The sequence below is a fragment of the Prionailurus viverrinus genome, chromosome A1 (genome assembly GCF_022837055.1).
Source record: "Prionailurus viverrinus isolate Anna chromosome A1, UM_Priviv_1.0, whole genome shotgun sequence".
Taxonomy (NCBI): Eukaryota; Metazoa; Chordata; class Mammalia; order Carnivora; family Felidae; genus Prionailurus; species Prionailurus viverrinus.
In genome coordinates, this window is record NC_062561.1 from 177,513,442 (window position 1) to 177,530,173 (window position 16,732).

At 42.0% G+C, this 16,732-nt stretch overlaps 1 protein-coding gene across 1 annotated transcript in view; it reads right to left on the minus strand.

Moving 5' to 3' along the window:
• The window catches only part of ATP6V0E1 (ATPase H+ transporting V0 subunit e1), a 33,799-nt gene extending 20,761 nt beyond the window's left edge, over positions 1 to 13,038 (minus strand). Inside the window, exons 1-2 of the mRNA XM_047828179.1 lie at positions 12,852 to 13,038; positions 6,357 to 6,404 (exon numbers count right to left, since the gene is read on the minus strand). Coding sequence (XP_047684135.1) covers positions 6,357 to 6,404; positions 12,852 to 12,955 — 152 coding nt within the window. The 5' untranslated portion in view covers positions 12,956 to 13,038. The remainder of the gene's footprint in view (positions 1 to 6,356; positions 6,405 to 12,851) is intronic.
• Between the last annotated feature and the right edge of the window lie 3,694 nt (positions 13,039 to 16,732).

Below are 16,732 nucleotides of genomic sequence, written 5' to 3' on the forward strand. Positions count from 1 at the left end.
CGGCTCAGGTCACCATCTCACAGTTTGTGGATTCGAGCCCCATGTCAGGCTCTGTTCTAACAGCTCAGAGCCTGAAGCCTGCTTCAGATTCGGTGTCTCCTTCGCTCTCTGCCCCTCCCCTACTCATGCTCTGTCTCTCTGTGTCTGTCAAAAATAAATAAAACATTAAAAATTTTTTTTTAAAAATTAGAAAATCTGCATCTAAGGGCTCCTGGATGGCTCAGTCAGTTAAGCATTCCACTTCAGCTCAGGTCATGATCTCGGGATTTGGGAGTTCGCGCCCTAAGTCAGGCTCTGTGCTGACAGCTCGGAGCCTGGAGCCTGCTTCAGATTCTGTGTCTCCCTCTCTGTCTGCCCCTCCCCTGCTCATATTTTCTCTCTCTTTCTTTCAAAAATAAATAAATACTTGCAATTTTTAAAAAACTCTATTTATCTATAAAGTCAAATACAACCTTCCCAAATCACACACCCTCCTAGGACCTGTTTCATCTGATCTCATCTTTGGAGATGACAGAGACAGACAGTCCACCTATAAAAAAAGCTCCTGAAGGAGCTTCAAAAGCTAGAGGTGAAGACAGAGACTAACAGCCAGCTAACAGAAGGCCAAATAAAACACGTGCTTCCTCTGGCCAAAAATGGGACAATTTGAACATCAACAAAGATTAATTATACTGGATTGAAATACATCAAATATGTTTAAATGTATCAGATCATAATGATACCAACACAAAACAAAACTTATTGTTCAGCCTCAGAAGATGCTAGGGAACACAATTCATTATTTTGCAAATGGGTAAGTAAAGAGAAAACCAGACATATAACCTAGCTTTCCTTTATGAACAGTTTTTAGCTATCTGGATAATGAAACAGTTGAGTAAGTAAATATTTATGGATGTATTCTAGCTAATGAATAAATAGATTACAGAAACAGAATATTGCCAATGATTCCAACAACACAAAGAAAACTGAGACGTTATGTACCCCCTGATGAAAGCATCAACACCATTTACGAAATAGACTTATCAAAAATTGAACCTGAATGGGATCTAGCCCCTAGATACGACCACCAACTTATAGGAAATACAGAAGAAAGAAGAATATGTTAAACAATACTACAGGTATGCAATTAACAAGGACCATTCTCTGGAGAACTATGGGACAAACAACCCAGTTTTTTCCTATTAAAACGTGCAAGAAAAAAGAAAGAGAAACGGAGAAGAAACTGACACAGACCTGACAGGCACATCTACCAGTTGCAATGTGTGGTCTTTACAAGCATCTTCATTCAAACAAAATGTAAAATAACTAATCAGACAACTAGGGAAATTTAAATACATGTGATGATATAAAGGAATTAACTTTTTCTGTGTGATAATAATAGTATTGTAGTTATTACATGAAAAAAGAATGATTACCCTTTAGACATATATATTGAAATATATATATGTCTGGAATTTGCTTCAAAATAATCTGGGGTGGAGAGGGGAAGTGTGTGGGGATGAAACAAGATTGGCTGTGAGTGGATAATTTTTGAAGGTGAGTGACAGGTGGGTAGACAAATGAAGATGCATTGTTCTATGCCCTTAATTTTTGTAAAGAGCATACAGTACGTTTTAAAAGTTCAAGACCATGTATATATACCTTATATATATATTATATATATATAAGGTATATATGTATAAAGTATATATATATAATATATATAAAGTACATATACAGTATATATATAAAGCATATATAAAGTATATATAGATACAGTATATATACAGTATATATAAAGTATATATACATACAGTACATATATAAAGTATATACATGTATATAAAGTATATATATATAAAGTATATACATGTATATAAAGTATATACGTACGTAAAGTTCAAGACTATATATATATATATATGTACACATATATATATATATATATATACACACACACACATATATAGCACATCCCAGAAACTGACCAGCTTGTGGCTACTTGGTTGGAAACCAAAGTGGAACACTTTGGGAGGTGATCACATCTTGTACTCAAACTGGCTCTAGAGCCAGGACCAAAGCAAGGCTATGCTCAGCTGTGGATGTGCACATCCCTGGACAGGCTGGGCAAAGCTCCTGTAGGCTGTGTAGGTCCTTGTGCAATGGGCAGTATTAGGCAGCTGGGGAGTGAGTGAGGGGGACTCGTCTGAAGTCACAGAATAGGGGCTTGTGGGAATAAGCAGATGAAGGAAATACTTTGGTAAGCGACTGGGGTCTCTCTGGCTCTTTATTTGTTTACTGTCTCCCCTCATTAAAGAGGGCAGGGGGATATGTCTGTCTTGTTTCTTCACTGCTATACATCCAGTGCTTGGCACACAGTAGGCTCTAAATAAACATGCTGAGGGGGCGCCTGGGTGGCTCAGTCAGTTAAGCATCCTACTTCAGCTCAGGTCATGATCTCACGGCTTGTGAGTTCAAGCCCCGCATCAGGCAGTGTGTGCCAACAGCTCAGAGCCTGCAGCCTGCTTCGGATTCTGTCATCCCTCTCTCTCTGCCCCTCTCCTCCTCACGCTCTGTTTCTCTCTCTCTCTCAAAAACAAACAAATATTGAAAATAATAAAAATAAAATAAAACTCACATAACCATACTACCACATAAACAGGCCACATACTATTCATCCTAAAAAAAACAAGGACTCCTGCCTTTTGGTCACTATTTCTTTTTGTGTATCACTCTGCGGGTGAGATGTACAATTAGTCAAGTGCTAAAGATATAGCATGTTTTCCAAGAAGCAATTGTATCTTCATAATACAGTACTGAATTTCTAATTTACCCTGAAGATGTTAAGTTTTGTGATTCCAGGGAAGCTACATGCATAATTCAACATTAAAAACTAACCTAAGACCAAGAGAAAGTATGGAACAGAAACTAACAGGATTGTATGCTTAAGGAACAAAAGTGACCTTGTGCCTCAAAGAGGGAACCAGATGTATAACATTCAGACATTCCTCTGGTCAACTGTTAACACAAACTGGTTGTACTGGCAGAGATCCTGATTTTTCAGAGCTCAAACAAGTCACGCCCCACGAATCTAACCTTAAACCATAAACAAACTGGAAAGAGAAAAAAAGTGCCATAAACCGAAGGCAATGTAGAAGTCCATGAACGTATTTCAAAAATGTGACTTTGCTTAGGAAATCCAGTTTGGGTGTCTCTTATTTCAAGAGGTAGTTTCAAAAACATATACAGTGAAGTTGTCTTTAAATTTCAAATTTATTACAGAATCCTGTCCCTTTGTGGAATAAAGTATTTGGGATTTGAATTCAAGTTATTCACCCATGTTCCAGGCAGCTATTTTGCTAAGTAGGATATATGATCGGGTTTCAAAGAAACAAAAGAAAAAAACCAATTTCATAAAGTCTACGCTAGACAGCTCATTTCCCCATACAATGGCCTCCTTTCTGGACATTTCTAACATTTAATGTTAGAACACTGTGTGCTATGTTTAATACACTGATGACAGAACTAATCCACTGTCAACAGAGAAGTCACCCATATGTTTGGGACAAAGGAAAAAATCTGGACAGCAAGAGGTAAAGGCTCACAGATACTTCTCATCTGAGTCACTAAGACGCCAAAGATGTATAATTTCCAACCAAGTCCAGTTATTCATTTTACACTTGAAAATGAAAATAAGAGGCATGGAAATGATTGGAAAGGCTTCTTGTTTGTTTTAAAGAAAATATTATGAGAGGCACCTAGGTGGCCCGGTCAGTTAAGCGCTCACCTTGGGCTCAGAGTTCGAGCCTGGCACTGGGCTCTCTATCAGCACAGAGCCCACTTCAGATCCCCTGCCCCTCACCTCTCTCTGCCCCTCCCCCACTCATGCTCGCTCGCTCTCTTAAAAATAAGCATTAAAAAAAAGAAAACATTATATGAAAATTACGCAAGTTTCACACACGACGGAGGACCAGAAAGTTATAAAACATTTCTGCCCCATCTTCTTAATCCCCAGTCTTTCTTCTGTGCAGTAATTTTCTCATTTTTAAAACCCTACTACCAAACTTGCGGCTCAAGTAGCAGAGATCTTCAAAGGAAGAAAAAACAAAGGCCTTTTGACCACTCCTTGGCTCCTGGACTGAAAAACAGCTCCCTTGTTGAGATTGCGATAGGAGATTCAGTGGTATAGACTGAAACTCAATCACCCTTACAAAAATGAGAAATTCTGATGACGTATGTACTTCTTCACTCTTTAAAGCTAAAAACAGCTGGTATAAGAATTCTCCATTCTTTCATTCTGGAAACTGAGCTATAGCACCTAAAAAAGCCTTTTACCTTTTTATTTTTTTTTGATTTTTTTTTTTTTAATTTTATTTTAGAGAGAGAGAGCACGAGCAGGGGAGAGAGGCAGAGGGAGAGAGGATCTTAAGCAGGTCCCACACTCAGTACAGAGCCTGATGTGGGGCTCAAGCTCATGATGGTGAGATCATGACCTGAGCCAAAATCAAGAGTCCAATGTTCAACCAACTGAGATCATGACCTGAACCAAAATCAAGAGTCTAATGTTCAACCAACTGAGCTACCCAGGCACCCCAAAGCCATTTACCTTTTTAACTAGAAAAATACAGACTAAACAAGCCAACTGTTGAAAGCCTCATCGACTACGCCCTAAGGTTGAGGCAGTCAAACAATACCATCATCATTCAGCAAATGAGCTTTAAACGCTTCAAGTTGCACTCCAACAAGTGACTGAATGGCCACATAGCTAAAATTCATGGTAATGACTTGTTGTCAGGAGCAAATTTTGATCTATGCCAACAACTAGAACTGGGTCATCCCCACAAACCTCTTTGAAAAACCTTGGTGCAAAAGCCCTAGGAAATAAATGCACAGATTCAGAGTCACAAAGAACCATGGCTTTTCATCACATGATCAGAACTGCTGTTTCCTCCCTCTTGTGGGCACTAAACAGTTCCACCAACACTGACACTTCCCACATAAAGAAGTCTCCGGAAGCTACAGAGATCTCTTTAAGAAAAGATAACCTTTGGTTCTAAACTCTAAAAAGAAGTCAGTAAGAGGATGAATTTTATGGTATGTGAGATAGCTCTCAATGAAAAAAAAAAAAAAAAGAAACCATACGGCCTTTGAATACATTTGAAATGGTCATTCTTTCCACAAACTGATTAATACTCAGTTTTTTCTGGGGCTTGACTCATTCCGTACTTCAGGGAAGGGGAGAATGTAGACAAGCATTGGAAACCTCTTTACAATAGTTCAATTACAGGTCTGCCATTGCCAACACTCATGAGGATTAAGAATCCTCGTTAGCGGGGCGCCTGGGTGGCTCAGTCGGTTAAGCGTCCAATGTTGGCTCAGGTCACGATCTCATGGTTTGGGAGTTCGAGCCTCACATCAGGCTCTGTGCTGACAGCTCGGAGCCTGCAGCCTGCTTCGGATTCGGTGTCTCCTCTCTCTGCCCCTCCCCAACTTGTGCTCTGTCTCTCTGTCTCTCAAAAAATAAACATTAAAAAAAAAAAAAAAAAAAAGAATCCTCGTTGGTATTCCAAAAATATATGTTGAGGAATTAACTTACATATCTTAAAATAGCTTTCAAACAACAATTTATACAAACTATGTTACCTCTTCAACTAGGTGTTATTACCATACTTTGATACAGTATGTTAAAAAAATTATCTTGATGGTAATTCTAGCTCAACTCCTGTTCATCAAATAAACAAGTCATAATAAAGAATGGCTACTGGCTTCAGAGTGAGATATTTAAACAAAATGAGTACGCCTAAACTCCTCACAACAGTAAAGTATAAAGTAGTACAAAGGCAATTTCTGGCTAATTATAAGATTTCAATTTGTGCCAAATAAGTTACACTTGCATTGCCAGAAGAACAAAGCATCTGTACAGTTTTTATGTAAATGTACTGCGCAGCAGCAAAGTGTGTTCTTTTCCATCTTAGGATACTATTTCTAGATGTTACATAAGGGAACAGCTCCAATGACACAAAACTGTAAAAGTTTCACAACAATCATGTTCCACAAATTTCTTTTTCTCTTTTTTTTTAATGTTTATTTATTTTTGAAGGAGAGAGAGAGAGACAGAATGTGAGCAGGGGAGGGGCAGAGAAGGAGGAAGATACAGAATCCGAAGCAGGCTCTGAGCCTGCTGTCATGACAGAGACAATGGGGGGCTGGAACCCGCGAACTGTGAGATCATGACCTGAGCCTCAGTCGGATGCTTAACTGACTGAGACACCCAGGTGCCCCCACGAATTTATTTTTCAATCACACACGTTATAAATACCAAGAATAACTTCCTGTTATCTTGGGAAAAAAGCTACTCACAAGAGAAATGTACTTACAAGAGATAGCAGCAAACTGAACAGGTTACCAGCATGGTGATGATAACTCTAAAAACAAAACAAAACAAAACAAAACATCATTAGATAACCAGCAAACTAAGCAGACACTGCAGGATGGTTTAAGCCTCCATCCCAAGTTATCAAACTGGCAAGGACTGTGCACCAAGAAAAGTGACCTAAATCTGTTCAAACATCAATAGACTGTATTCGGTAGAGGTTTAAGTAATTAACATTTTTATTTAAAGGGATATGTATCGAGGCCAGAGTTTAGATGGCTAATCCCAAACCCATCTAAACTGAACACAAAAGGCTGCAGTGACAATTAGTTTTGACATCCAAGAAACTTCATTTTTGGTAGTTTTCAATGAAATGACCCTATACTTGTATTTTACTTTACAGGTTTTTTTAAAAACATATTCATTTACTATTTATTGTGACAGAGAGAGAGAACTCGGTGAGTAGGGAAGAGAGAGTGGGAGACAGACAGAGACAGACAATCCCAAGCAGGCTCTGTGCTGTCAGCGCAGAGCCCAATGTGGGCCTTGATCTCACCAACCATGAGATCATGCCCTGGGCAGAAATCAAGAGTCAGACATTTAACCTTTTGAGCCATCCAGCGACCCCAACACTATACTTTTAAAAATATGACTTTCTAGGGGCGCCTGGGTGGCTCAGTCAGTTAAACGTCCAGCTTCAGCTCAGGTCATGATCTCCCACTTCGTGAGTTTGAGCCCCACATCAAGGTGTGTGCTGACAGCTTGGAGTCTGGAGCCTGATTCCGATTCTGGGTCTCCCTCTCTCTCTACCCCTCCCCCACTCACACTCTTGTCTTTCTCTCCCTCCCTCAAAATAAACAAACATGAAAAAGGGGGCGCCTGGGTGGCTCAGTCGGTTAAGCCTCCGACTTCGGCTCAGGTCATGATCTCGCGGTCCGTGGGTTCGAGCCCCGCGTTGGGCTCTGTGCTGACCGCTCAGAGCCTGGAGCCTGTTTCGGATTCTTTGTCTCCCTCTCTCTCTGACCCTCCCCTGCTCACACTCTGTCTCTCTCTGTCTCAAAAATAAATAAACGTTAACAAACAAACAAACAAACAAACATTAAAAAAATTATATGACTTTCTAGGGGGCACTTGGCTGGCTCAGTCGAAAGAACATGGGACTCTTAATCTCAGGGTTGTGAGTTCAAGCCCCACATTGGGGGCAGAGATTACTAAAAATAAGTAAACTTTAAAAAAATATCAGAACTGCATGGGTTCACAATGAAAAAGAGAGGATTCTTCAAAAAAAATTTTTTTAAATAAATAAGTAAATAGGTAAACAAACTTTCTAATGTTGACCTCTCCCCATCTCCAGTCCCGTCTGAAAATAGTTAAATCTGGATCTCTGATCAGCTGAATCTCAACATTTAAACAACTGAACTCATGATATCCTCTTCCCAATTCCCTACTCCCCAGAAGCAGCTCTGTCATTTCCACCCATCCCACCCACTCCACAAATCTGTCATCTTTCTGCTCACACCTCCCCTGCACCCTCCGTCACCAAATGCTAGAAGATTCAAAACCTTCTTCCTTCCCTTTCATCCTATCACAATCACCTCAGGGTCATCTTTCTAAAACACTCTTTTTTAAAAATTCTTTTGACGTTTATTCATTTTTGAGAGACAGAGAGAGACAGAGCATGAGCGGGGGAGGGGCAGAGAGAGAGGGAGACACAGAATCGGAAACAGGCTCCAGGCTCTGAGCTGTCAGCTCAGAGCCCGACGTGGGGCTCGAACTCATGGACTGTGAGATCCTGACCTGAGCCGAAGTCAGATGCTCAAATGACTGAGCCACCCAGGTGCCCCTAAAATATTCTTTTCATCACATCACTCTACAGCTGACCATCTTTCAATACTCTCCATCATCCATAGGAGTAATTTCCAAAAAGGGGGTCTCCACACCCCACAGAATAAGCAAGACTATCTTCTAGGATGCAAGAAGCAAATATCAGAACTCCCATTTATCTTATTTTTAACTCATCCTTTAGAAGTTGTGTGTGTGCATGTGCACTTTCTGTGGTTAATATTGGCACATCCATTCATTCGTTCAGCAGATTTTCAATGAGAATCCAGTATGTACCAGGCTCTGGGGAAAGAGGAGTAAACAAAATGGATGACAACCCCCATTCTGGTAAAGTTTACATAATAGTAGGGGAGAAAGACAACAAACAAGGTAAACAATAAACAAGAACTATTTTTTTCATGTTTATTTTTGAGAGAGATAGCATGAGCAGGGGAGGGGAAGAGAGAGAGAGAGAGAGAGAGAGAGAGAGAGAGAGAGAATCTGAAGCAGGCTCCAGGCTCCAAGTTGTCAGCACAAAGCAGGGCTCGAACCCACGAACTGCGAGATCATGACCTGAGCCGAAGTCAGACACATCAAGAACTATTTATTTATGTACCATTAGTATGCCAGATGGTCAGTAAGTGCTAATGGAGAAAACTAAAGCAAGAAAGGAGAATAAGGGTATACAGGGGTTGGAGGTTGTGGTTGCAATTTTTTAATTTTTTTAAATGTTTGTTTATTTATTTCTGAAGAAGGGAGAGAGCGAGCGTGAGTGGGGGAGGGGCAGAGAGCAAGGGAGACACAGAATCCAAAGCAGGTTCCAAGCTCTGAGCTGTCAGCACAGAGGGGCTCGGACTCATGAGCCATGAGATCATGACCTGAGCCGAAATAGGATGCTTGATGACTGAGCCACCCAGGCACCCACTATGGCTGCAATTTTAAAGAGGGTAGGACCCGGCAAGTCAGTCCTGAAGGAGGTGAGGGAATGTTCCAGACAGGGGCAATAGTGAATGCAGAGGCTCTAGGGTACCAGGAGTTAAAACAGGACAGAGGCCCGAGGGGCTGAGCAGAGCCACGGGAGCCTAGTAGGAAGTGAAGTCAGGGGAGGGGAGAATATAGACAAGAATTGGAAACACCTTCAAAATAGATCAACTGTAGTTCTGCAATTTCTGACACTCAGGAGGATGAAGAGCAGTGTTTTGGTAGCTTCTAAAGGAAAAGGAAAGCTATTTGGAGGGATCTGAGAACAGGATCTGATTCCGATCCTAAGAGAATCTCTCCAGAGTGGAAACAACTTGGGGGGAAAGAGGCAGAGGGAAAAAGCTGAGAAACCAGTCGGGGAGGGAACTGCAATAATCCCATGGACCAGGCTGGTAGCACAGGTAGGGAGGACTGGTCAGACTCCGGATATATTTTGAAGGCACATTCTTCAAAGTAACTGATACATTATGCTTCTAATACATAAATAAGTATGCATGAGAGTTTGTGCTACAAAACTTTGCCAACTGCAGAATAAAAATGCTTGAAGGGGTGCCTGGGTGGGGCGGGGGGCTCAGTCAGTTAAACATCCGACTCTTGGTTTCAGCTCAGGTCATGATCTCGCCGTTCGTGAGATCAAGCCCCCACATCAGTCTCCTTGCTGACAGCGAGGAACCAGCCTGGGATTCTCTCTCCCTCTCTGTGTGTCCCTCCCCTGCTCGCACTCAAGTACGCTTTCTCTCAAAATAAACACAAAAACTTAAAAATGTGTGAAGATCTACACCATCAAGTCCGGCTCCTCACCTGTCACCAGTTCCCTCCACTCATCCTCACAGCTCTCCACTTTCAAACAGCAACCTTTCATTCCCAAACGCAGGGGGCCTCACTGTCCCCCAAAACACATCAGGTTTACTATTCTCCATGCCAAGCTTTTGCTCATTTTCTTCCATCCCTCTGCCTCAACCTGGAATCCCTGTATCTTCTGTCTTCCCCAAAGACCATTTCAGAGAGCTGAAAACAGCTGAGTCTCTTCTGTGTTACCTGCTTAATAGTTTCATAGCAAAAGCCCCCTGCTCCCCCGCCTTCAGGGGTGCCTGGCTGGCTCAGTCAGAAGAACGTGGAACTCTTGATCTCGAGGTCATGAATTCGAGCCCCATGCTGGGGGTAGAGATTACATACATACATGCATACATAAAATATCGTCTCCAAATATGCCACTTAGTTGTTGCATGCTGAAGTGTTTAGGGGTAAAGCATCATGGTGACTGCAATTTACTTTCAAACAGTTCAGCAAAATTATATATGTGTGTATATACACACACATACACATATTCACAGATATAAAGCAAATTTGAATGTTACCAATTATATCTAAGTGGTGGTATCCAGCAGTCTCTCTATTCTTTTATGTTTGAAAATGTTCTGTATGTTTGAAAAAAACTGGAGCTGACTGAAGTCCCTATGATCTAGCTCCAACCCCCCCACCCCCCCACACACACCTACTGTTAAAGGAGCCACTGTGAAAAACCGAAGCTTTTAGAGCATCTGTGGATTCCTGAAGAGAGTGAAATCATAAAAAACATGAATGGTCAGGAAAGCTGATTCCAAACACAAACTTGGTTTCACCTGGCCCTTTTTCAGTGTAGAAAAGAATGAGAACAAGGGGTTTGATTTAGGTTTTACAGAGATTTTTCTGCATTCTGATGTGCTTGGGACTTACAGGGGGAAAGGATTTAACGTCAAAGTCTCTCTTCTTCCCTTGTCACACAGCCACCTTTACTTATCTCCTTAACAAAGATATTTTTAAATCCTTGAAATCTGAAATGCTCTCCTGATTAAAAATTCACCTAGTCCTTGAAGCAATCAAACTTCACAGTACTAAAAAAAAAAAACAACAACCCCATTTGCAACCTTTCAGGAGACAAAGGGGAACTACTACTAATTCAGTACTAATATTTTCATCTTAGAATAAGGAAATGGGAACATTGAAAAGTTAACTAAATTGTCCAAGGTCACAGGGATCATCCAGCTAGGGGCAGTGTTTCTCAAAGTGTAATACAGTAACTCCTAAGAGACACTTTGTGTTCTAAGAACTGCTCAATCCTGCCAAGAGCAGGAAACACAAGGATTGGGGTAGAGGCTGTGAATCAGGCCCAGATAACATATCACTAGCAGGTCAAACCTGAATCATGACACTAGGGCTGGAAACTGAGTAGTCCAATGTACTACAAGAAGCATTTCACTACCCTGGATAAGAGCAGCGGCATGAAGTCCTAAGGCTGGGCATGGGGAGTCCCAAATGGGGGTCTTTGAGAAAGGAGTGGTCATTGTTACCAGCACATTAGTAAACGTTTTTTTGAGTATTTAGGCTGGAGAGGCAGACAGTAGGGTAATGAAATAACTGAAGAAAGAAACACAACAAAGAAGTACTTTGTTGTTCCTTAACTCTAGTAGAAGAAAAAAAAGTCTAAGAAATTAAATTTGGTTAATACAAATTGTTTTAATAACCCAAGAACTGACACGCTGCATCATTTATTATAGGCTAGAGAGATGACCCTCTATAAATGATGTTAAGGGGGGGGGGGGAGGGGGAAGGGGAAACCCAATACCACCAAATGATAGAAATTCATCTACCATTTTAACTCTTTAAACAAACTGACTGACTTTCAAGGTAGATATAAGTACCAAATCTAAGTACCCAGACAGCAAATGGGGTTTGGGTCACAAAATATTAAGGAAGTAATGGCATTTTCTTTCCTTTAATAAAGTCAATAGACTTATCCATTCAATGGATAGTTACTGAATGCCTCCTATGCATGCAAAGCACTGTAAAGCCACCGATTTGTTTCAAAGAATAAAGCAAGAGATGGTCGTTTCTGACAAGCTCTGTCTTCAGCCTAAGTTTCATTCCACGTGATTTTGTGCTGAGAAAAAATGACTAAGAGGCACAAGAGGAACCAGAAAGAGGGTGTTCCAAAGCTCCTATGAAGATAAGGCTCTATCTCATGCTTACAAAATAGATTACAAAGCTCTAATTAACAAAGAAGTCTAGGAGAAAAGTCTTAGTCCATCATTCTAAGAACTTGGTACATTCAAAATGCAAGCGCAGGAGCGCTCTCCAAAAGGTATGACGCAGGGGTTTCTAAACAATACCTCCTGCTCTTCGGTAATTAATCTCGCTTTAGATCAGGCCCCAACTACCTGGCGCCCACTAGATGCAAGGCCTGGGCTCAACGTTGCTGCACAAGCTTGTCCTGTGCAACTGCGACAACATGTAAGCAACAAAGGGCATTTCTGTCTTATTTGATCCTTTCCTTTAAAGTTCAGGCAAACGAGGCCTCATTTGAGTGGAGGGCAGGGCTAAAGGGGCGAAGAGTCGTCTAGAGACAAACCCCAACTTCTCCTTGAGTCGATATAAACCTATTTCCGATGCGCCCTCCCCAGACAGGCCCGTGATGAGAACAAATTTCCCTAAAACCCCTTGCCAAGGAGGCTCCGTCGGAAGTCACCCTCCTCACCCTCGGCCCGGCGAACACGGAAGCTGCTGCGATAAGACGTCGGGGAGCTGCAGGAGATAGGGGCCTGACCCTGGAGTCCAGGGCCGCCCCAAGGTCTCTGACCGGTGCAGGTCGCCCCCTCCCCCGCCCTGCCTGGCCGGTCCTCGCCGCGCGTCCCTCCCAAGGCGGGCCTGGCGCACTTACCCCCGGTTGGGACCTTTAGGGATGAACCAGGGTACCAAGAAGCCGACGAAGCCCCAGAACACGCTCATCACGATGAGAGGCACCGTGAGGCCGTTATACGCCATGGTTGTCGCGGAACCTGCCAGCCCCTGCCCAGCCGCCTCACTTTGGTCCCACCCGGAAGTGTCAACACCCGGCCGCGTGACCAGCGCGCACACAGACCCGCCTCCCGCGCCCCCACGTGACCCGCGCGCCGGACTCCGCCCCTCCCTAAATCCAGTGCATTTTTTATCGTGGACCACCGTTTCCCTGCACTAGCCATGTTTTCTTACCTCGAATTACGTCCTGATTTCTTTCTTCTCTTAGCAGAATAGATTCTTGGATTAAATAGGAAGTTGGACCAATAATCTTTAACATCTGTACCAACTCTTCAAACACGATTCCAAGCTTTTGATCTGACCAGTAATATGGGAAACTAGGTCATCGTTGTGTATATACTGCTCCCGGAAAACATGCTAGTTAGAAACTCTGTTGTCCTTAAGTTCCAGTCCAAGCACTGCCTTCTCCGAGATCTGTTTCATTTTATTAGTGTTTCTTTTGTGGTCGTGTATCTTAACCAACACTCTAGTAGAGGGCAAACTCCTTCTTGAGGACAGGCACTGTTTAACGGATGGTTGCTCCTCAGGAGTACTTATATGTAGAATGTGCTCAATAAACACTTTGTATAACTGAACTGAGTAGTTAAGGGTGACGTCAGCCATAACTAAATTAGAGAAAAAAGTTTACTCCTTTCTTCCGATTTTTTTCTTAATTTATTTTTAATCGTGGTAAAATATACATAAAATTCACCCTCCTAACCATGGAGGGTAAAGCCCAGTAGCATTAAGTATATTCACATTGCTGTGTACCCAACCTCCAGAACTTTTTCATACCCATTTAACAACTCCCCATTCTCCCTTCCCCCAGTCATTGGCAACCACCATTCTACCTTGTTTCTGTAAATTTGACTACTCTAGATACCTGATATAAGTGGAATCGTACAGTATTTTTCTTTTTGTGACGGTCTTGATTCACTTAGCACAGTGTCCTCAAGCTTAAGCCATGCTGTAGCATGTGTTGGAATTTCCTTCCTTTTTAAGGATAACATTCTACTGTGTGTATTTGCCACATTTTGTTTCTCCATTCATTTGAAGATGGACATGTGAGTTGCTTCCACTTTTTAGCTATTGTGGATTTTTTCCTGTTCTTAAATAAAGGCAAATATTTTCTTTTAAGTTGATCCCACTAAGTCTAATCTTTTTTTTTTATTATTATTTTTTAAATGTTTATTTCTTTTTGAGAGAGACAGAGACAGAACTTGAGTGGGTCAGGGGCAGAGAGAGAGGGAGACACAGAATCCAGAGCAGGCTCCAGGCTCCGCGAGCTCTCAGCACAGAGCCTGACGCCGGGCTCCAACTCAGGAGCCGTGAGATCATGACCTGAAGCGAAGTTGGACGCTCAACTGACTGAGGCACCCAGGCGCCCCAACATTAAGTCTAGTCTTTGCCTCACCCTCTTGGCAACTTCTTTAAAAAGCAGGTGTTGGGAAGCACAGGGATGTGGCTCTTCAGACACCAGTTTTGTCTAAATCTGTTTCATGCTCTGTGAAATGAGAAAATTCCTTAATCTTGGTGTTATAGTTGTGGGCTAGCATTGGCCAATAGCTCCCTCTATCAGTCAATCTGTCAAACACATTTTATCACCCACTTTAGATAAAAAGTGGTATCAAAGGCCAGGAACTAAGATTCAGTGACCCACCAAATGAAGAAATACTCTGCCTTCAAGGCAATTAAAAGTCTACTTCTGGAAATAAGTCAGTATGGTTGAAGGACCCCAGGGAAGTCCCTGAGACTCTCCCAGGAGATGTGCAAGGGCCTCTCTATTCTCCAATCTGTGTGAAGCTCAATTTTCTTCCTGTGCTTTACCCAAAACATGTTGCAACACATTGAATGCAGAAGCATTGTTAAGAATCCATTTGTCTTGCATTAAGCCAGACATTAAGGAATTTTGCAAAAATGCAACACAATGTCACTCTTCCCACATTTTCAGATTTTGCTTTGGAAAAGATTTTCCATAAAAATGTTATTTAACATTTTATAAGTTTATTATTGTTATTTTAAAATGAATCTAAAATGTTAAATTTCTGTTCTCATTTATAATGTAGTAAATAATATGACATAACTCATATATAAGTAAGATTTGGGGTCCACAATAATTTTTTTTTTTTTTTGAGATGGGGGTCGATGGGAGAGAGAGAGGGAGACAGAGGATCCGAAGCAGGCTCTGCACTGACGGCAAAGAGACCAATGCCGGGCGTGAACTCACAAATCTTGAGATTGTGATCTGAGCCAAAGTCAGATGCTTAACTGACTGAGCCACCCAGATGCCCCCCACAATAATTTTTTGATATGTAACAGGTATTTAAATGCATAAACAGGCTAAGTGTCCAACTCTTGATTTCAGCTCAGGTCGTGATCTCATGGTTCACGAGATCAAGCCCCACATCAGACATCAAGGAGCCTGCTTGGGATTCTCTCTCCCTCTCTTTTTTCTGCCCCTCACCCCCCTCGTGCTCCCTCCCCATCCCTCAAAATAAATAATTTTTTTTTAATGTCTAAGCAGGTATATTGAGACCAAAAAGTCTGAGATCAACTGCTAAAGGAAAAACCTCCAAGACAATCCCAAAAGGATAAAGTAAACAAGAGCTGACTAAAACGCTCTAGTGCAACCTCGAGGATCCCTTTTCCTAAGCTCGACCCTGTAAATAAAAACAGGCACGCAGAGTCACAAAGCCATGCAGTCATAAAGTTCCTTTCCTGATCTGGAAGCTTGGAGGTTACTGGAGGAGCCGAAAGCCCCAACATGCTTCACAGTTCATTTGCTCAGCACATATGCGTGGGCAGCCACCACTGATGACAGGTTTCTTGAGTGGCAGCCATATGCCACTGAACTAGGTGCTTTGAATTACCTCTGTCATTCAATAGTCATAGCACCTTATGGACCTTATTAAACCCATTTTACATATTAGCAAAGAGAGGCTTAGATCTGTAACGTGCCCAAAGTCTGTTTTAAGTAACAGAACTGGGATCTGAATAGAAGTCTTTATAGCTTCTGTTCATCCCACTAAGCCATACTGCTTCTCCAATTTCAGACAGTAAGTCAACCCAAAAACCCTGAATTCTACACAGCTTAACAAGACAGAGACATCTAATTCCTAAGATGAGAACTGTGAAAACCCTATTTTAGAATTAGTGGCTCTCCAGCTAGGGGTAGGCGAGGATGTGGTTGACTTAGTTATTTCTTTTTAGAGTTTTATTTTAAATGTTTTTTATTTATTTTTGAGAGAGAGAACATGAGGGGAAGGGCCAGAGAAGGAGAGGGGGACAGAGGATCCGAAGCAGGCTTTGCACGGACAGCAGCAAGCCGGATGTGGGGCTTGAACTCAAGAATCATGAGATCATGACCTGAGCCGAAGTTGGACACTCAACTGACTGAGCCATCCAGGTGCCCCCCAAAATTTTAAGGAATCTCTACACCCATCGTGGGAATCAAACTCAAACCCTGAGATCCAGTCAACAGCTCCACTGACCAAGCCAACCAGGTGCACTTAGTTATTTCTGAAGACCAAAGAATATATGTTTATGAATGATCATTTATTTTTGAGAGAGAGAAAAAGAAAGCGTGTGAGCAGGGAAGGGGCAGAGAGAGAGGGAGACAGAGGATCTGAAGCAGGTTCCGAGCTGATAGCAGAGAGCCAGATGCAGGGCTGTAAGTCACAAATCATGAAATCATGACCTGAGCCAAAGTCGGATGCTTAACAGAGCCACCCAGGTGCCTCAGCCAAATATTTTACTTAATATTTG